At 25.7% G+C, this 22,861-nt stretch overlaps 2 protein-coding genes across 3 annotated transcripts; one reads left to right on the forward strand and one right to left on the reverse strand.

Moving 5' to 3' along the window:
- Positions 1-8,351: 8,351 nt before the first annotated feature.
- On the reverse strand, positions 8,352-21,431 carry LOC114126189 (terpene synthase). 2 transcript variants are annotated; one of them, XM_050196980.1, is made up of 7 exons: positions 21,384-21,431; positions 12,109-12,263; positions 10,896-11,040; positions 10,693-10,813; positions 10,176-10,315; positions 8,957-9,059; positions 8,352-8,807 (listed from the first exon to the last, which is right to left on the reverse strand). In XM_050196980.1, exons 1-7 carry the CDS (start codon positions 21,414-21,416, stop codon positions 8,587-8,589), a joined length of 918 nt encoding a protein of 305 aa, XP_050052937.1. In that variant the 5' UTR covers positions 21,417-21,431; the 3' UTR covers positions 8,352-8,586. The 2 variants fall into 2 exon arrangements, with proteins under 2 accessions (XP_050052937.1, XP_027845883.1); XM_027990082.2 differs by lacking the exon at positions 21,384-21,431 and adding an exon at positions 17,065-17,262.
- On the forward strand, positions 17,428-20,227 carry LOC114126178 (protein HGH1 homolog). Its single transcript, XM_027990073.2, has 7 exons — positions 17,428-17,825; positions 17,894-18,096; positions 18,157-18,410; positions 18,476-18,588; positions 18,676-18,866; positions 18,944-19,077; positions 19,987-20,227. The coding sequence occupies exons 1-7, from the start codon at positions 17,720-17,722 to the stop codon at positions 20,084-20,086; spliced, it is 1,101 nt and encodes a 366-aa protein (XP_027845874.1). The 5' UTR covers positions 17,428-17,719; the 3' UTR covers positions 20,087-20,227.
- Positions 21,432-22,861: the final 1,430 nt, after the last annotated feature.

Raw genomic sequence — 22,861 nt, forward strand, 5'->3', positions numbered from 1 at the left:
AATCATTATTTATAGGTAACCTACCTTTACTAATTCTTCTGTACGTCCGTTGTGATCGTGTAATTTCTGAACGACTTGACTATTTTTAATGAAAGTTTTATCAATAGGTATTGTTTTTCATTATTTATTTAAATAGTTGTCATTTTTTACAGATTATAATACGACTTATTATAATTAATAGAAATATGGCATATATAATATGTAATATATATTTTTTCACAAAATATTTTAAAAAAAAACAAATACTTTCGAAAACAATTTTAATTATTAATTTTATAATTTTCAATCATCACTTTCTTTCTTAACTATGCACGTATTTTTATGTAACACATAGGGAGAAATATCATTCGATGTTAGATTTTCAATCGAATTTTATGCATTAGTTAAAATGTCAAATCTGTTGCCAGTTTTTTGTCAACAAAAATATGTCCAGAATTAAGAAGTAAAAAATCATTAAAATATTATTTATTGTAAATACGGTGTTTCAAGTGTTTGTATTAAAATATTCAACTAAAGCATAAAGGAAAACGATAAAGAGATATGATTAATTTTCACTCAGATGAAGTCGAGTAATACAACTAATTTTATACATTTTGTAATATGTAAGTTATGTAGCAATAAAATAATAATATATGAATATTAATTATTAATACTCAGCATAAAAGCATATTTATACATTTCTTGAAATTACGTTAAACTTTTATTTAACTTACAATTATTTAAGAAATGTTTTATTTTTCCCTTTCATTCATCTCCTTCTAAAATTTTACCTATAGCGATGGTACCTATATTTAAAATTACGTTTCAATCACACAACGTAACATCGTTTAGAAACTTACAGAAATGATATGTATATATATTATATGACAAAGGTATGAGGTACCTATAATATGTATAATAATGAATTATAATATTAATCACGAAAAAAAAATAATAACTATAATTTTTCTCCTCCCTTATTATTATTATTACTATTATTATTTGTTGTTGTTTATAGTTTAGATACGGTTGATAGAAAATCGTTCATATATAGTATAATTGATATATAAATATTACATATAGGTATATATAAGACACACACAATAATATTATGCACTGCACGGCGACATTGTACATATTATAATATTCGATCTCAACGTATATATATACACATTATTATATATAACATCATGTACGCGTGAATGGTGGGTGCGTGGGTAAAACGGTATTGTGTGCGTGTCCTGTGTGTACGGGTTTGCGTAAACCTAGTCCCTGTGGATTTTATAGGCCCGGCGAGGGGGGAATCGCGTGAGGGTGTAAAAACAAAATTGAATATGGGCGATGCACTGCACAAATATATATTATATGTACATACGCGGATAATATAACAGCGCGGCAGTTAAGCGCGCGCGTGTACAGAGTACGGTTTTAAATGAATATTTATGGTCCGTCCAACCGACTGCTCGCCCGCCAGCCCCGCGAAACTATTAAATCCAGCGTATACCTACCTACGTATATAAAATATATCTGTATATGTTAAAAGTCTTTTCTGCCCGATCAAACACGTATACCGATGTAGTGATCTTCTACAGTAGGACGGGGACATCGGCTAATTTTCAGTATTCAATTTATTTATACATATATTTATATGTGTGTGTGTGTGTGTAGGGTAAATCAATAGTTAAAGTTTATTATTTATTTATAATTGTCATAACCCTCAAATCGGTAGAAAATGAGATTTCAACAAATACTAAATTTCATATAATTTTTTGTGAGGCTAACCAAAGTATCATAACCCACAATTCGACTTTTACCATATCATTTTTCTATTTTTCCTTTATTCGAATTTCGAACGTTGTGTATTATAGCTGACGATTAATGTTGAAAAATAGTGCCAAATGATAGGTTCCTAATCTAACCTATGTACCAAGTATAATGCGATATGCAAAAATGAAGTCACAACGAAATTATTTTTCTCGGTATCGCCATCAATTAATAAAACATCATTTTCGCATTTTTAAATGCAAACAAAATGAAACAGTTCACAACAAAACTAAACGAAACGTTTTATGTAATGTTTGATAACACAATACATTGTATAATAAATAAAACAATATTATTATGTCCAATATGGCAATATAATAATCATAATTTACAAATCATTATGATTAAAAATCCTTTCATTATTATTATGAATTCAAACACTTGACTAGGTTATAAACAAAGATAATTTTTATGATGGTATAAATAATAATTCCTAATTCAATTCTCTAAGATATTTATTCATAAATTGCCGAAAAAAAATACTAACTAGATAATTAGATTAAAAATGTTTGTAAATATTATATTATTGCGTGATTATTCTAATTAATGTCTCCTGTAAAATTATGTTTTTGTGAATTTTACAAGTTAAAACGATATTACAATTAGCCTTTTGATCATCATTATTATATGTAAGTACCTACATTTCAGAGACATTTTTAAGGAGGGGTGATGGGGTAGGAACAGATCATTGGCCATTGCTTCTCATCTCTTGAGAGTTTACACTTGGTCTGTTTTTATGGATTCATGATTGAATAATTTGAATCTATATTAGGTACAATACTATTATAATTGTCAAATTTGCATAATAAATAATATATTAATTTACAATATTACAGGAAATAAATATAATAGTTGATAATGATTAAAGATATTGCATTTGTCACAACTTTTATAAAATCAACATTATTGCTCATTTAGAAAAAAAAATGCAGGTGTAAAAATATAAACTTAACACTAACTGCAAACGTTAAAAATGCTCTTTATAACGCTATTGATTGGATGTGCGCGACCGACCACTATTGTCAAATCTAAATTCTCTTGGACTATATTTTTGTTTGTTCAGTCCAGTCTGCATTATAAGATATTTCGTAGATTTTATTCTCTCGACACGTCTTGAGTGTATAATACCCTGTGATCGTAGGTTATTATCACTTATTAATTCACGATATTTGTGCTAAGGTGACGGACCAGGTTTTTGAGAATTTCTGGATTTATACTTATAAGCTTGCTATCTTATATGGCTATATGCGTCTCATCACACCATTGCAGAGAATACCAATCCAAACGTACAGACCTAAGAAATCGACGGCGGGACAAGACTTCGCGTATATGATGAGGCCTTCTTCATAGACTGCCCTACAATAACTATATTAGACTTTCGCAGCATTTAAGTATCATTAGGATACAATTTTTTCTTCACTAGTGGTAGGTTATATATTATAATATGCGTTAATCTGAGATATAATAATGTATTATATCGTAACGTCAACGTTGGTCCGACTCGAGCGGAATATAAAATATTTACTTTCACTGCAGCTGCATTCGTCCACGAAACCAAGTTTAATAGTTTTCATAAACGATTTCGGGCATAACTATTATAAAAGTAGACGTTCTGATTAAGTTTTTCTCTATCTACTATTAAAATTTGATTGAGTTATTGAAAATACCGTCTCTGGTAGTTTTTTTCTAAATAAAACCATTTTTATGAATATACATTTTACAGGTTGTATGGTGTCTGCAAGAATAATTAATTGATATGTCTTTATGGTTTTTCGTGTTATTGGGCCGATTAGAGTATTAATTGAGGTCGATTTTGATGTTTAAATGAGTATTCCGATATCCAACATATCATTATATGAAATTTTTATATGGTATAGTAATAAATAATAATTATTATTATTACTCTAAAGTCTAAGTCCTTAGGTATAATTATTTTAAAAATACAAATTTAAATCTTGTAGCTATGTAATATATTCTGAAGTAAACTTCGAACTTCGAAGGGGCCATTAATAATGTATATCACGAATTTACAATTATCTATATATTCATAATATTCTACTCGATAGACAATAGTGGTACGTAATATATATATTATATATATAAATAGGTACCTAGCTAATAGCTTTAAGCTTTATAAAAGTTTAAGCCATTTAAGGTTTATCTTAAAACTATAGTATACCTATGATATTATGGTCACCATTGGTGGAATTATACATTAGACGCATCAGTTTTTGAAGAATGCAATTACTTAACAATTTACAGTAAAAAGTATGGTTCTCATTAGAAAAAAAGTTATAGAAATTTCAAATTTGTATGGCCATAAAACTTAATCTAAATCTACCAAAAATATGGTATATTGTATAGTTGTATATTATAAGTAAGTATAGAAACATTATAAGCTATCTAGTGTTTTATTAACCTATAGGTAGGTACTGAAAAATTCAAGATCCAGAATTTGAATAAATGCATTATTTAAAGGAAAAATATAGGTACTTAGGTAAAGACGATGTCATGATGATGAATCGTCTTGTATAAAGGTATTAGGTATAGTGATATTATATGGTTTGTTTATTCGGTGTTTATGATTCTCCTTAAAAACCTCGTAATAATGACCTATGCCAACATTGCCAACTACTGCAGTCATTATTAATATTAGGTGACTAGGTACTTAGTAGTTAGTACTTATAGACTATAGTACAGCACGAGTCAGCCATCATAAAAATACACAATATTATATTATAATAATAAGTTAAAAGCCGACGTTCAAAATAGTAATAAGAATCACAACAATAATAATAACGTCACTGAGATGTTGTGGGTTAAAAATATGTTTGGCGCGTTCTATTTTTGGGCCAAACCAGTCGTATATTGTGCGATTTTTGCGACACGCGCGTCCCGATGAGCGCTAACTCACAAATATTGTAATAATTATTAAGTAGTGACCACTGCCCAACCAGTGGCGTACTTGAGTAATATTATAAAAGCGTACAGTTTTTGACGGACACCAGAGGTTATTTATATATAATGTTGTTCTGTACAAAAAGCCCCCTGGCACTGCAGTGGTTCAGTGGCGCGCGGCCACTGTAGGGACTTCGATGTGTATGCGTATATATAATATATATATATATATATTTATATATAGGAGTAACGCCAACCGAATGCCCATCGATATATTTAAGTCCGTCCGAGCCGCGGGCAGAGGAATCCTCATAGTTGGGTATCAAATTTGAATACATTTATACCAATAATACATGTTTTGCAAGATATTTAATTTTTTATCTTTATTTATTTCTATAATACATTCATTTCCCCAAATTCTAGTCATTTCTTTTTCGAAACACCGAATGTTGATACAGGTATAATACTCGAATAATCTATTCGAATCTATTCTAATTCGAATCAGACGCGGATCCAACGAAGTAGGCACGTAAGTGACACTTACCCCACCCTCGACCATAAAATTCTAGTGAAAATTATTATAATATAATATTTTATTTTAATATTATAGGATAATAATATTAATAACAATATTTACAAGAGAAAAACGTTACATTTTTTTAATTACATATTTCTATATATATTATACAGCCAACTCTCGGAAACTCAAACCTAAATAACTTGAAATTCTCGATGTCTCAAATAAATAATATTCCCCTTCAAATAACAATAACATATAATGTTTAAATAATCGTATTAACTCGAAAACGAATCGGACAAATTTTCGATATCTCGAATTATGTTCTATAAATGTAATACATATATTAAACGAATTATGTTCTATAAATGTAATACATATATTAAACAACCAGAAAACCAATAAATATTACATACCTATGAGGCTATGTCTATGATCATAATATTATAGATGGAATCTATAATCGTGCTTATGAATTATGAGTATAAAGTATGGCTTAATTCATAAAACCTAATCATTATGGTCGATTGTAAATAACCCGAAACTTGGTAATTCTTAAGTCTATAGCATTCATTTCTTTTATGTACGCTACATTCATTTTTTTTTAATAAATACATATAGGTACATACACGCATACTTTTTTTAAGATTAAAATTATTAGTAGGTAGGTAAGTCGATTTTTTTTATTTTCCCGTGAACTTTGAGAGTTGACCGACAGTTTTAAGTATATTATGTCAAAATAAATAATAATTTATATTGATAGGTATGTTATGTACAAAAAAAATTAGACATCCTAAATTTGTATCTGAATTTTTTAATCAATACAAATGTTAACAAACACATACTTACTCATCTATATAGTATATATTCTGTTTTATCTCGTATGTTAAAATATTTAAACGTAACTCACCAATTCGTTGTAATTGCAGTAATTGCACTAGTTGTATTTAATAGCAACAGTAACGTAAATTGGGCTATACAAATAATATGGAATGTGCACCATCATCCATCAAATTAGATACTTGGTAGTTGAAAATTATCGATCTGTACCACCAGAAAATCTATAATATAGTAATATAGTATATATGCATGTGAGTAACATAGATTTTCTAGGATTATATTATTACATTAGGTACCTAACTCAAAAATTAAACATCAGTTTTTCTTTTTTTAATAATACGAGTATTTCATACTGAACGCCAATACATTACGAAACTTGAAAATAAAGTTTTCAATTGAAACATACAATAATCTTTATCTTATTCCATGAAAAATGATTTTTAAGTGTATATTATTTTTATCGTGAAAAGAAGATTATGTTATCATTCCACAGTAACAGTAGCAACACTACAAATTAAATAAGATTTACCATTTACGCCAAAACAATTTTTATAGCACTACAACACATTATTAATTGGACAGGTAGTAGATAGATACCTTAATACAAACATCATTGTTTGAAGTTTATTTTAATTTTTAATAGTTTTTAATAATATATTAAATATTTAAAATATTTTTACGACAGATTTCAGTATAGGTAAGCTACGAAAACACTTGCTTCCAAATGTGGGTCGTGGGTGGGTAGGTGGGTTTGGGTAAAAATAAAATGTATATCGAGTCTCGCTGCTCCGTATTTGAAAATGGTCCGGCCACTGTTGTACTACAGTAAGGCACACATGCGTTGAACAACTTAACCCACAATTTACATTTTAAAACATCATCGCCATGAATCATGATAATATTATGATGAACAGTTTCTAATCTGTATAATATATAACTATAATAGTTTTCATAATATTATGTTGTATTCGTTTTATCGAAAACCCACTTAAAATTATTCTTTTAATTTATTATTTGTCGAATAAATTATAGTAGGTACAGTATTCCAAGTTTCCAATATTATAAACCTAAATAATGTATATTTTAATAAATTTTATAGGTACTAAGTATGTAAGTGGGTTATTATGTTATATATAATATATATACAATATACCTACTATAAATAGGTACCTATATAATTATAAATAGGTATAGGTACCAAACCATGTACCTATTGTACCCATTTAAATATGAACACAGATTTACTAACTATCTAACTTACTACTTAGTCATATCCCCCCATGAACTTTTTTTCTTATGCATTTATACATTTTGTGTCTATGACAATCAACAAAACAAAATACAGTTCAATAGCTTAGTGCTAGTACTATTAGCTACAACAGCTATTCCTTCATCCCCGGCCCCATTAGAAAAAGCTGAGCACACCCCTAGTATACTTACGTATATAGGTCACAAATGTTCATAGGTGAATACTTCCTAGTAAATGTATAACAATTATCGGATATTTTATAATTGAGTAAGCATAATATTTTGTAATTAGTTACTACTTATTTGTTTCACATCTTTTATCTTTAATTATTCTTAACTTATCCAGTATAATAATTTACTATATTATTATTTATTAAATCAATAATAATATTATTGTTAATTTTTATTCATACATTTTAAGGGATACAATCATTGGTAAGTACTAATAACTTATTAGTAATAAGTAACATCTCACTAATCAATTTTAATTAAGTGACATTTATTTTCTGTAACTAATTTTATACGTATACAAAATTTACACATAACACATATAATATTAACTAGGTATAAATTAATATCTCACTAATATGTATTCATTTATTATTTTCATACATATGTTTAGAAATTATAAGTACTTATTAAATTTAGAAACATTTGGTAAATCTTAAAATACTAATTAGCAAAGATGTTTAATAAAACAGCCATGAGCAGATTGGATTTATCAGATTAAGCAAAATATAATATAAAAGAAATTTAATGATGGTTTAAAAAAGTGAAAAATTAATAATAAATATCAAATAATATCATTAAAGTACAAAAAATACAATACTAGCAATTTTTTAGTATAATATATATATATTCAATTGGAAGACTATATTCTTTATTATTATATATATATTATGGCAATATTTTACATCATTTAAGTACTTAGATATTTAAAGTGGCCAAATAGATTTTATTATGACCGTTTTTTTTTTTTTTTTTTGTTTTGTTTACAGTTATTGATTGCCACATAACAATATTAAAATTAAGAACTTTTTCAAAATTAATGATAAGGCCTATAGAATTTTAATTCTTATAGTATTCGGTTAACAGAGTATAAGCAATGCTTTAATTAAAGTTGATGATTAATAAACATACGAATAAAAGGGTCCCCATTACATTTTGGTACAACAAATATTTAATACACAACTAAAAATGTGACAATTCACATAAATATAACTACTTCATAACAGTTGGTCATGGTGGAAATTAAAATAAAAATATTAAAATGAAATCATTTAATTATTTGTCTTTTCATCAAAATTATATGACCAGTTTCTAAGTCCATCCAATATTTTAATCATCAATGGATTACCACCAAGATTTTCAACTTCCTTACGAGCGTCACTATCCAACTGTGTCAACACCTTCCTTGTATGTTCAAATGAACCATAATTATCCAACAACTTTACACAATACTTTTTCACGTCCACATTTCTTGTTCGCTGTCGCAAAATATCTAATAGTTTTATGGTTAAGTACAACATTACAATTAAAATAGTTTTGTACATCATGTTAAGAAATAAAAACATTTAATACTTTGGAAGAATGACAAAATATTTTTAAATATATATAATATAATTAGTTATGATCATATAAAAAGGATACGAATCACTTGTTTGTCTTCAGGGTGAGTATGGATTGCATGTATAATAGGAAAACTAAACTTTCCTTCTGTTAAATCTTCACAATAGCTTTTGTTTTCAGAATACTAAAATAAAATAGTCTTGATTAATTTATAAAACAATGAGAATGATATTTTAATATTTGTGTAGTTTACTCTAAAACTAATACTCCAAAAATATGTTTTTATAAGTCATGGCACACCGTTACCTATTTTTATTTAAACATTAAGAATACATTAACTTTAATTTATTTGTTTGTAAGAACTAATAACTTAAAGAAAATGTTGAATACTATATTTTTTATCTAGCATAAAAAAATTAATGAAATATTTGATCTATATATATATTTTAATCTTTTGATTTTAAATTTAATACTACATTAATTATCTGTTATCAAGTTAAATTATTAAATAATTAATGATATAAAAAAAATAATTAAAGATCTCAGATAATTATTCGATTTCTAATCATTTAATAACTTTTACAATTACATAATATAATTATAAAATTCTCACTTCTATAGGTACTATACTCGATAAGGAATTTATATCAAACATAACTTGTTTTATAATTTTCTTGATTAAAAAATTAACATGAATATGTAATTCATATAATATTTAGTATAATATTTTTCTATATTTTCCAACCTAAAACGTGGCAGACAAGTCTTAATTACTATTTGTATTATTATTATTATTTTTAAATACAAATACAAAATGTGACATAGATAAAACATAATATAGTGTATAATATATAATGTGCCCCTCTAAGCATAAGCCTTAGAATATCTTAAAAGGATAGGAATATTAATGATATGAAATGTAAAATATAGGTGAATAATCAATTTTGTATTTTTATTTAGAATTCCTAATCTAATATAGTACCTATACCTATAGAAGTTTATGATAGTAATAAGTCAAATCAATAATTTAATTTAGTATTAAAAACTAATAGGCTAAATAGTTAAAACAAACAACCTATATTTCGCATTTCTCAAGTACATAAAAAACAATATAAATCAGAATGTACCACCTTCATAATAAGATTTTTAAATCTTTTATTTATAACTATTACTGATTTTTTATCAAACCAGCGCATCTTGCCATTTTTCGGCCAAATATTTTTAATTATACACAAAAACAAAACACATTGAATCAATAAAACTGATAAATTCATTATAATAAACATGCAATAAATCTTACTTCTTGCAAACACAAGTTGCAATAATCATCTCGAATCTGGAAATACAATCCTAATATTCCAGTAAGTTTGGTGAAATCATTAGTACTGTCACTGAATAATTGCATGAGTCTGATAGCAAGCATAAATAAACCACCAGTCTCTTAAACATGAAATATACTAATTAATATATAACTAACTTATATACTAAATATAGTTATGAATACATTTTTATAAGAACCTATATTCAGGGGTGTATTTAAGAGGAGCACATGGGGCACCTGCCCCCCCCATCGCATTTACTGTATTTTATACTTTTAAAATTTTTAATACAAAGAAAATTAGCATTTCTTACTCATCATGCACTGATGCACGGTCAAGTTAGTTAAAATTTTTTTTAAAGCCATCCCCCCACCCATAAGACATTTCTAAACACGCCTCTGCCTATAGTATTAAGAATATGTTTTAAGTATACTAATTAAAAAATTATGTATACAAAATACACATACATATTAGAAGATAATACATAAATTTAATTACTTCTGATTGTCATTTTTTTGTATTCATCTTCAGTTGGACATGTATAATTGTCTCTCCAATAAATTTCCATTCCTTGACCTCGGTGAAGTTCTAACACCTGTTCAGTGTAAACAGTAGTAGCCTAAAATGATATAAATAAAACAGATTATAAGCAATCACTATTTATTTTAAAGTTGTAAGTTAATAATAAGAGTAATGTATACCATTGGATGCCCTAAGCTCAGGGTACGTTCCAATGCAACAAATGACATATAGTTTGCAGCATTAATTGTACTAGCAACACCATAGATTGAATGTGCTACAGGTATCCCACGTCTTAAGACAGAATTATCTTGGATATCATCAGTTCTAAAATATCAAACATAAATAAATATTAATTATGTTTAATAACTATTATAATTATCATAACTTATTAATAATTTTTAATTATATTTAAGTATTTTATCAATTTAAAATATAGAAAATTAAGGTAAAAAAAAAAACTAATAATAAAAAAGATTTTGATGTGTATATTTTTAATTATGTCTAAATGATTCAGTTACAAATTGAATAAACAATCGTCTGTAGTAATTGCATGTCTATTTTAAATTCTTCAATCATAGTAACTAGTAAATCAAAATAAATAATAAATGTAAGTAAGCATAACATTTAGATATTTAAAATGTATACTTAACCTAACTCATACAGTTTTGCAGTAAATTTTCTCTTGATATTTATTAAATAATGATGAATTAATAGATATAATTAAGTATCTATAAATAAGACTGAATTATGTTCTTTGATCAAGACAATCAGTGAGTTACACTGAATCGTATTATTATAACAATATATTATATAATGGACAATATATACCAGCCATATAGGAACAATTTATTGAGCTAATGAAAAAAGTTATATAACATTTTAGATTATCTAAATATTTGTTAATACCTTTAAAAGTCATGATTACAAAATGTATGTACCTGAATATAGTACCTAATTAATTATTATTTTTAAATACTATTATGTAATATAAGATATAATTATTTATAATTTATTAAAAAATATATAAAGTAATATTTATCCATAACAAGTTCAATAATAATAATTATACTATTATATATAAATATAGAATCATATACAATAACTTCGTTTTTCACTGATTAAACAATCCAATGATACAACTTAAATAATACTTAAATTTAAATTTATTTAATGTTTGTTCTTAAAATTGTAATAATTTAAAAGACATATGACTAAAACATATAACTTAAAACTATATAACAAAATATACAATTATTTAGTCTTAGTTTTGATTTTTAGATATCTAATATACGCCAATATAACACAATAGAGAAATCACCCCACCCATATGTATTCAAATTATTTTTAATTACAGTTAAATGACATTTTTCTACTTTATAAGTGTATACTTACAAGAGACTAGAATTATGCAACATCTGCACTATGTCTCCAATAACAGCTAATTTGTCTGATGGTATTTTCAACCAATAATTAAATGCATGAGCGAGTTTAGCTCTGATTTGTTTGCCAGGCACTTGCATAATATATGTGAAAGGCTGCAAGAGTTTCTAGAAAAAAATTGCATTAAATCAGAATTGACAAATTATACACATTTTAACTTAAAAATTAAAACCTTATGATCAACATACATTATACTACACATTTATAATTGTTGTAAATCAATTAAATTATACTGAACATAAGTACCATAAGTATATAAACTATATAATAATTTAAATAAATATGGAAAATTTTTTATAAAAAAAATATTAATGTATTAAAACTCGGGCATAAATTCGACTTGGTTACCAATTTTTCAATAATGATGATGTGTAATAATAATTATTATTATATATTTCACACATTATATAGTATTACCTATATATAAGTAGTATATTTTTTCATTTCTATAAATGATTTATTAAAATAAAATATAATTGAAAATAAATTATGAAACGGCGTTTTCGTAGACCACACGACTTTTTGAAAGCTAGCACAATTTTTTTTGTCGAATTTTTTACTTCATCAGTTACAGGAGAGTATCTGTTAGCGTAAATGATTTACAATTATATAAAAATTATGGTTTAAGCACATTATAACCAAGGCATTAAAACATGGGCAATTTAGAATTAGCGTTATTATAATTCATCGTATGCCTGTAAAATTCGAGCTCTTCAATATTTTCCATTACGGATGAAAACACGATGGATCACTATGTATAATATACATATATATACTTATTGAATCCGACACCATTAAAAAACGCGATGGAAAACGAAGAATACAACACCGGTCTTAATTTTATTAACCTTTTAATGGCAAGAACTAAGAATAGGTCAATCGTATTCGTATCTTAATTATAACTCGTTTAATTAAAGTATTGTAAAATCATATTTAATTAATAATAGGTAGATGAACGTAAAATGTTTGTTTATGTATTCAAATTTATATCCAACTTCGTTGATATAATGAAATAATTAGTAATTTAATAGTAAAAAATGTTTCGTTTAACTTGTTGAGATCATTATTACTACGAAAATCAAAATAGACACAAATAGTTTGTTTATTTAATGCTAATAAAATATAATACACTTAAATTAAAAGAAAGTGACTACTAATTAATTGATTAACTAAAACTATTTTTAATCAATTATCCTAAATAATATGTTATCTACGGACTACAGTTAATATAGAAATAAAAATACATAATAATTACGGCAATATTTTTTTTAATTTACTCATTATGTTCTGATTTTTGAATATTATTATTATATTATGTAACAAAAAATTATTACTTAACCTTGACCAAAACAATAAATTTATCATAAGAAATTAACTAGGAATATATGAATAAAATGGTATTAGACATAATTGATGTATTAAGTTTATTATACATACTTATGTCTTATGAATTATGAATATTTAAAATAATATTTTAGGGCGAATATCAACCGATCAACCTATTTTACCTACATTTCATAGAACTTAGGAAAATGAGTAATTTATGAATAATATATTGAACGTATCTACCTGTTATTATGTAATGTAATTATATATGTATAATGTATGTATGTATATACCTATGTCTTGTATAATATAATAATTATTACCAACAAACTATTTTTTTCTTAGAATTTGTGTTCACGTACAACAACTTAAGGCTCAAACTCTAAATATTAAATCAAAAGTTGAAAAGTTTTATATAAGTTCTTTAATGTTAACTTTTCCATTCTATCAAAAAACAAATTACCAAGAAAAGTATTTTTTATACATAAAAAAATAATAAAGATAATGATAAATACTTAAGTTCAAATTAATAAATTAACAAACTTTATAAAAAAAAATATTTGTGTTTCGACTAAAATAAGGTTCAGATAATTACGATTCTTATGTTTTTTTTTTTTTTAGTCGTACACATAGTAAAACAAATTAAATATCAAACCGCTAAAACGCATAGAAGCAATTATTATATTAAAATCGAATTTTATTTTTAATATTTTTAAGTATAAGTTAATTGTTTTATACATTGTGGGACATTTAAAAAAATTTGTTTTTGTATTATTAGATTTACCGCGAATAGGTACTCACTGCTCTTATAGACATACATCAATACTTATACGTTTAGTATATTATTTTTAATGAATAATAAACAGTTTTTAATGCATTTTTTAATGTCAAATTTAATTATTTTAAACTCTTAAAGTTTTTAAATCAATGACTTATCCGTTAAGAGATTTTAATATCGGACTTTGTTAATAGTGGATCTTGAATTGATTATTAACTACAGTCTACAATAAATTGTTATAGTAAATTTGCCGAAATCAAGGCCGGGTTCGCTAAATGTGTTCGAAAATGTTCTCAAGGCCCCTAACAGTATTAGATATATTTAATAGTTTCAAAATAAAATAAAAAGATGACAAGTAAAGTAAAAAACAAACTATATCCAATTTGTTAATTTGTTAGGTACTATAAATCACCCCCAATTTTTGAAAATCAAAGAATTTTTACTGTCCCAAAAAGTGATGACAAATAAAAAATAAAATACATATCATCGTGTAAAATCAATACATTCATTTTTGCGCGTAACGTAGCATGCTATTTAGTATTTTTCTTCTGCAAGGATAATCAATGAATCATAAATATGATCTAGTCCAAAAACATATTTAATATGTTAAAATATACTTATGATTTTCAAATAATTCAAATAAATTTTAGGATTGCAAGTATGTCATTAAAATATTACTACATCTTAAAAATCTTTTAGGAGGAAAACAACACTAAGATTCATCTAGGACATATACTTTGCTAATATCTTCAAGAATATTTGCAATTTAAGAGGGGAAAATGAGCATTAGGATTTAGCAAAGCTTTACAGACATTTTATAACAATACCCGTCAATATTATTTTTTATTTATAAGTAATAATTGCTATACAAGCTTTAAGCCTCTGAAAATTTGACCTTAGTTGGCTGTATTAAAATGACATAATTATTTAAAAACATCGAATATAAGTAACTTTTACAACTTAATTTTTGAATTATATCAAAACAAAAACTTAAGTTTGAACATTGTAAGTAGTTTAGAATAAACTTACAAAATACATAGGTACTATATTATCAAAAACAATCATAATTATAAAAACGGCCACAGTGACTGCTTAAATCCCACTGAGTTCTGTATAAAATATATACAAAAAGAAGAATATAAAATGTTATATGTTTAGGCCTATCGCGTTGTTACCTATTGTTTTACATCACCCCTTGTCCACTAACACTACATTATACCATTTATACCTCGTATTTCACGAAAGTCGTTTTTTCTTTTATTAGTAGTTATATTTGTCAATTCAACAAATGCTGTTGTATTATAACTGATATTTGTCCAGTTCAGTGACCAATGGTAATAAATACGTAATATTGAAAATGGGTACACTAAACAGTGCATAATGACATACTGTACAGTGTACACTGAGCAAAATCAAATCTATAGTACCGTCCTCCACCACCTCTAAATATGTATTATACAGCTATTAATCAATAAAGCGGACTGTTACCTGGTAGGAATATAGAATATATATTTTAATATTATTAATATTAGATTCTGAGCAGAGCGAGGAATGTATTTTTTTTTTAAGTATGATTTTAGTAAATTTTAACGGGACGAGCTGATTAAACAATCGTTAGATACTCTCTTTTGATTTTGTATCGATTACATACATTGAATATTGAAACCAATAATTTTTTTAACCAGTATAATACAATTTAACAATTAATCAAAATGCAGTATTTGATTTTACATCAACAATATGTCAATGTTTCTATATTATCATATGACGTAAGGTATACATAGGTATTAAATGTTGTCGAGGAAGATTTTTACGTTATTATACAACTGTTTTCAATGCCAGATAGCTTACATACTTTTTTATTTTTATTTTTAATTTGTAACTAAACAATCTGTAAATATCAGTTTTCTTACATACTTAAACAATTTTTTCAAGGTAAACATCCCAATGCATTGTACCTAACATACCTACTATAAAAATCCTCTCACAATTAATTTATTATAATATTATACAAATAAACACATACCTACTGGTTAGATGTGAAATGTTTTAAATTTCTACGTAAGGAATAAATAATTTATTTATGCACAAAAACCCGTGTAATATTTATTTTATAATTTATAAATACAAATTAAGAAATAAATATTATACAACTTAAAAAATTGGTATCAATATTTAGGAAAAACGAAAATAATTAAAAAATTTCAAAATATTTTTTTTTTTAATACCTATGAAATTATTTTTTAATATAGACGGTTAAAATATTAAAACTTCAAAAAATATTGTGCACTGAGTAATAATTAAATAATTTAGGTAAATAGTCATGTTATTAATACCTATAATCATACTTAGGTTTTGTCAATAATTAGTACCTACGTCTGTATAAATAAAGAGTTTAAATAAATACAAAGAGAAATACATATTTATTTTAAAAATGTTTTCTGGTTTTCGAGGTTTTGTATAAAAAAAAAAAAAACGATTTGAAACGACTTTCCGGAATTTTTATGACCAGATACAAGTCACAACGATCGTTAAAATAACAATTTAACTAAAATCTCTGTGAACAAATTACAAAGACAAAGACGATTCAAAAATTTCAAACACTCATTTTAAATGCATTTATAACGTACCATCGACAGGCGTTGAAAATAAAAAAAATTATAATACATTAATAAATACGAAAAATGATATTTAATATAATATGCAACTCGATCCAGAAGTTCAATGATACAACAATTATAAACAAAAAACGATGGACGGATATTAATGCGATAGGTATGTATACATAAAATGTTTAAACTCACTTCATCAGTCTCTTTTTCTCCGGACGTACTAAACATATTTTCCATCTTAAGGTATTATTGTGCAGTCGACTGGTGAGATGAGAATAAAAGACTAGAGTTGAATATTGAATAATAGCATCGGCTGGTTTGAACTTTCAATTATGAAATGTAGTTAGTTGTTACTAGTTATTAATGATTACTGTTGAACGCTAAGACCAGCTATCGATCGATAGCGGTTATCTCCCGTGCGTCTGATAAGAATAAAAAATATAATATTATTATGAAAACGAATCGCGCCCACGATGTCTCATGGAAGATGGAACAATTCGTAAGTGCTGATATCGAGCACGTGTGTGTGTTATCACGAAATTAAACTACAGCTAAAAAGACGTGCAAACAAGTAACAGGCAATAGCTAACTGCAAAGTCGGTCGTGTTTTTTACAGGCTACAGGTTTCTGTTCGTGTTGCTTACAGAATAGTAAATTCTCGTGTGCTGTGCTCTTTTGCTTATTCTTTCGTTGGTTAATTTTACCTAGACAATTATTATTCTTATGACCAAAAATTGTTGATTTCGGTCTGTGACCAACGACAGCATATTTAACTTGTGTTTTGAATAGTTCAATTTGACACAGACAGACGATACTTATAATATATTATTTAAAAACGTTATCGGTCATGGATTCGGAGATACCTCATCATTTAGCGCTTGTTATGGTCCACTCATTGATGATAGATGGTGGCGATCCGAAATTAAAAAATGATGTACTGCAACATTTACTGGGTATGTGTGGTTTTATTTAGGTTTTCAATGAAAACCATTTTAAGAGTATTAATGAATTTCTCTTCTAGTGCTGACAGCTGATAAACACAAAGAAAATAAAATGATTGTTGATAATATTGATGAATTACTGAAAGGTCTATTCAAAGTTTTGGAAACCGATACAACCAATGCTAAAGCGGCCTGTTTGTGTTTGGTCAATATTTCGTCGAAAGAAAATGGTCTGAATAAAATAATGTCCTTTTTAAATAGTAACATCAGTTCAAATGACTCGGTATATTTTGGTTTAAAATGAAACTTATGTTTATAATTTTTAATTTGAATGTATTGTTAGGGAATCATTTCAAAAATAATACGATACATTGATCAAAGAACACCAGAGATTGCAAATGCAGTACTTATGTTATTATGTAATCTGACTCGTGACAAAAATCATGCCATTCAAGTGTATGAAGCATTTGGAGATAAAATCACAATATTAGAATCATTTATGAAGTTATTCATCACCCGAGATGTAGAACATGAATCAAATTATAGTTATATTTCATATTTACTATCCAATTTATGTCAGTTACATGAAGTAAGAATGTAAGTTGGTAACTGATGTTATATTAATATATTAAAATTATATTTCTTTATTAATCTGTCTGTAGGTGGTTAATGAATAGTGATAATTTGCAAAAATTGCTTCCATTTTTAAACTTAAATAATTCACTTCGAAGAGCTGGTGTCATCATGACTTTAAAAAACTGTTGCTTTGAATTAGGTAACCACTTATTAATTAAATGTATATTTTATATTATCTTATTAAATATTTCATATTTGTAATTTAAAGATAATTGCATTTGTTTAGAAAAGCATGAATGGTTATTGAGTGAAGATCTAGATTTGTTACCTCGTCTTCTTTTACCACTAGCTGGCCCTGAGCAATTTGATGAAGAGGATAATGAAAAACTACCACTGGATTTACAATATCTACCTGATGATAAAGAACGTGAACCAGATTCAGATTTACGCTTAGCTCTCTTGCAAGCTTTAACTCAGGTTAATTATATTAAATAAATATGAAATAACAAAATATTTAAATATTTTACTGATTATTGACATAATTATGTTTAAAGTTGAGCGCTAAAAGAAACTGCCGAGAAATAATCAGAGATCAAGGAACTTATCTCATATTAAGGGAATTACACAAATGGGAACCTAATATAGAGTTGAAATTAGTATGTGAAAATCTAGTGGACATTTTAATCAAGTTAGTATTTTTAATCGCATATTCTCTTAAATCTAATTTGTGACAACTTTAAAATGTAAGCATCGTCACATGCCATTTCTTATAAGTATCACACTTAGACTAAATTTAAATTATAATTAAACTCGTGTTTTAATGACTATTAAATAAACAAATACATAACACTATATCAATCTTAGATTTTATTCTGTATTATTAATTTTAAATATGATTTTGTTTTGAACAATTTGAAGTATCCATCGAGTAGGGAATAAATATAAACATACTTTGGAACAAAATGTTGTACTTAATAATTATAAAGTACAGAATTTGGTTACTGTTATATAACTGTTAAGTTTGAATTTATTAATAAAATGGTATTTCATGCAAAAAATTATTCTGAACAGAAACCCTCTATTTTAATTATTTTATTATATAAAATTTTTATATTGCTACTTTAGCAATGTACTTAACAATTTATTAGTAATAGGGTAGGTTAATAATTTTTTTCAATATATTGATTATTATGATACTATATATTATGTTAACATCATAATATTATATTAATATTTTGAGCTATTTCTAATTTAACGTAGAATGGTATGTTTAGATTTGTGATATAATTAGGCATTAGTTAACTATAATTTAAATATTTTAGAAGATCTTAATGTGTATAGTTATAGTAAGTAATAATATAGTTATTAGCAAAAAGATTTTAAGTTTACAAATATTATTTTTTGAATTACAGCAAAATAACAAAATTTGTTCAATAGCTATAAAAATATTTTAAAATTGTCATGTTTCTTCACAAAATTTAAACTCTAAATACTTTAAATTGTGACTATGTATTTTTGATATTTTTTATTTTCTGAAAGATTAACTTATGAAGAATCTTGCGTTAAATTAACATTGAATTACTAAATTTTTTTCTAGGACTGAAGATGAAATAGGAACTGATAATTTCCATGACTTGGACGTTCCAGAAGATTTAATAGACAAATTTAAGAAAATGGATGAAGCTTATTTAAGTTAACATTAATTCCAAGATGATTTAAATATTGTATTTTAAAATTTAAATTTTCTGATTGGATGTATGGTTGTATATGTAATGATTAACATAATATTTCTTATTTTATTTTATTTTAAATTCTTTATTATACAAATGACAAAACTATACTGTATTTTTTAATGATTAGATATTAATATTATTATTTAATTCCAAATTGTCTATAAAAATGATAAAAACAAGGGCACCTACAGTGGAATAAATAGAAATTTTCATTGGGGAGTCATATTGTATACAAACATAAATACACATTTATAAACGCAAAATCTGATTTGAAAGAGTAATAAAGTGCTCTTCTATTCATATAATAGTATAATGGTAAAAAAAAATTATTGGTATTAAAATATAACTTTTATTTCAATTTTTTTCAGTCTATGAGTTTTACCATTTATTAAAATGGTAAATCAATGGTTTTACTTAGCTTTTTATATATCAACAAAATGTATTAAATAATTTTCATACCATTATTTATTTACATACTTATTTAATAATTAGATGACCCAATACTCATGGATTACATAGGTTAACAACTTTTTATAATAAAACAATAGATAGGGGAAACTGTCATAAGACCAAGTTTGGTTAAGCTGGTGTTACATTTTATAGTGTAATTGATTGGATATGTAGGAGGTAGGATGGGCCTTAATAGAAAACAGAAATTGATTTTTTTATAGGATGAGATGGAACACTGAACGAAACAAAAACTAATGAATAGGTAGTATCAAAAGTACCATTAAGAAGTTGGAAGATGAATGTGAGGTCTAAAGAAAGAAGAAACAATTTTTTTTTTAATTTCATCAATAGGGAAGCTATTAAATAAATCTTAGTTTCAAACTGAAAAAAAAACTTTTTATTGACATTTGTAAAAAAAAATAATAAAACATTTTCAAATGTATAAATTGAAAAATATATTCCATTGACAGTAAATGCTAATATTAACATTTAGTGAAAATGTCAAGTATTCACGGTTATCCGTTATCGAGTTACACCAAACTACAAAATTGATTTGACGTAGAAATTCTGGTAAATTAGTGGTAATAGGTAATGTATTCATCATTACTATTGTAATATTGGCTATACTCTGCGAACGACAGTTATGATTCTATATATTATATTATATTATTTTACAGTTATTATGCTAGACACTAGCACGGTTAAAAGAATCTAGGAAAAAAAGCCCCGTACCAACTAAATACTTAGTCTTTTTTATTATGATTTACATAATTAATTATAATCATAATATAAATTATCATGTACTACTTACTATAAAATATACAAGTATAGCTGAAATCTGCATTTCACATTTTCGATAATTGTCATTTGTACCATCATAGTTTAAAATAATAATTGTCATTTGTATAGTATAATTTAATGTATAGGTATTATATATGTTTATAGATATCTATGTCAAAGAAGTGTTACATAATTATATTGAAACAAAGGTACATTGCAAAATTTAAAAAAAGTGTTATATATTTAGTTGGTGTGGGGCTTTTTTTCCTTAATACCGGTTGAAATGTACCATGGTATTTCAACCATTGACACTGTCTGGTATTATACTACTACATAGTTATAGCACACCCATGACAATTAATATGATTTATTTATTTTATTTGTCATGAGCACACCCACAATTTACATCAGGCCCGAGTGTTATGACCACAGAGTACGGACTAAGATATATCTTAGTCTAAGGTTATGGCTAACCATGGGAGAAGTAATATATAGAGAAAATCGTTGTTTAACCCAGCATTCTGCCTATATATTATAATAATTAATAATAAATTCATATTAGATCAATACAAAAGTTTAGTAATGAAACCTAATTATAATAATATACATTTATATTAATACCATTACCATATTTGATATGATATGGTGACCAAAATGAACAAAGACAATATTTGTAATATAACTGTTTTGGGTTTTTAGGAGTTGGGTCTTTTATTTTGAATTCTCCTGCTGTTTTCAATATGTTTGAGGTTTATTCCATATTCTTTTTATCAGTCATCGGAAGAAAAATAGACCATATTATCGGGGAATCTACTAGCTCTATTTTTTCACAATTTCAAAATTTGGCAATACCATATTGTCCGTTTAGTTATTAAAATAATCAATGATTCGTTAAATTTTTCGTTAATCATTGTTCTCAGAACAACGAGGTGCCGTAATTCAGTGTTGCCGTTTTCGAGACTATAAAATAAGTTTTAGTGGTAGACAAAAAAAGCTAGATATGGCTAAATTAATTTTTTTTCAGTATAAGCTATAAAAGGCCAAAAAATATTTAAAAAAGCTAGAAATGGCTAAATTTTTTTTTTTAATTTTAGTGCCAAAAAATTAAATGTATGTAATGCATATTAAATTATAAAAATATAAAATATATTGTTATCACTTATCACAATTATTGTGATTACAATTTTACAATAAATGTAGTACAATATTATAGCATAGGCATGAACTTGAAAAATGAAAATGAAACCTAAGTTATTTAATACAACAAAATAAGGTAAGTGAATCTTTCATCAATAAATATTATAAATATAAACAATACTAGTTTAATATTTTAAAAAAATAATAAAGATATAGGTATCTAGGTAGTAGGTAGGTATTTAAAGTATATTGAGATCCAAGTGATCATCTATGAGCTTCTTCTTGTCCTAAGACACTAGGCATTGAAATTTGTTTTAAGACATTTGTTGGTAACGAGTAGTTCTCACAACAAACGTTTTGCCTCCTTAATCC

The sequence above is a fragment of the Aphis gossypii genome, chromosome 1 (genome assembly GCF_020184175.1).
Source record: "Aphis gossypii isolate Hap1 chromosome 1, ASM2018417v2, whole genome shotgun sequence".
NCBI lineage: Eukaryota > Metazoa > Arthropoda > Insecta > Hemiptera > Aphididae > Aphis > Aphis gossypii.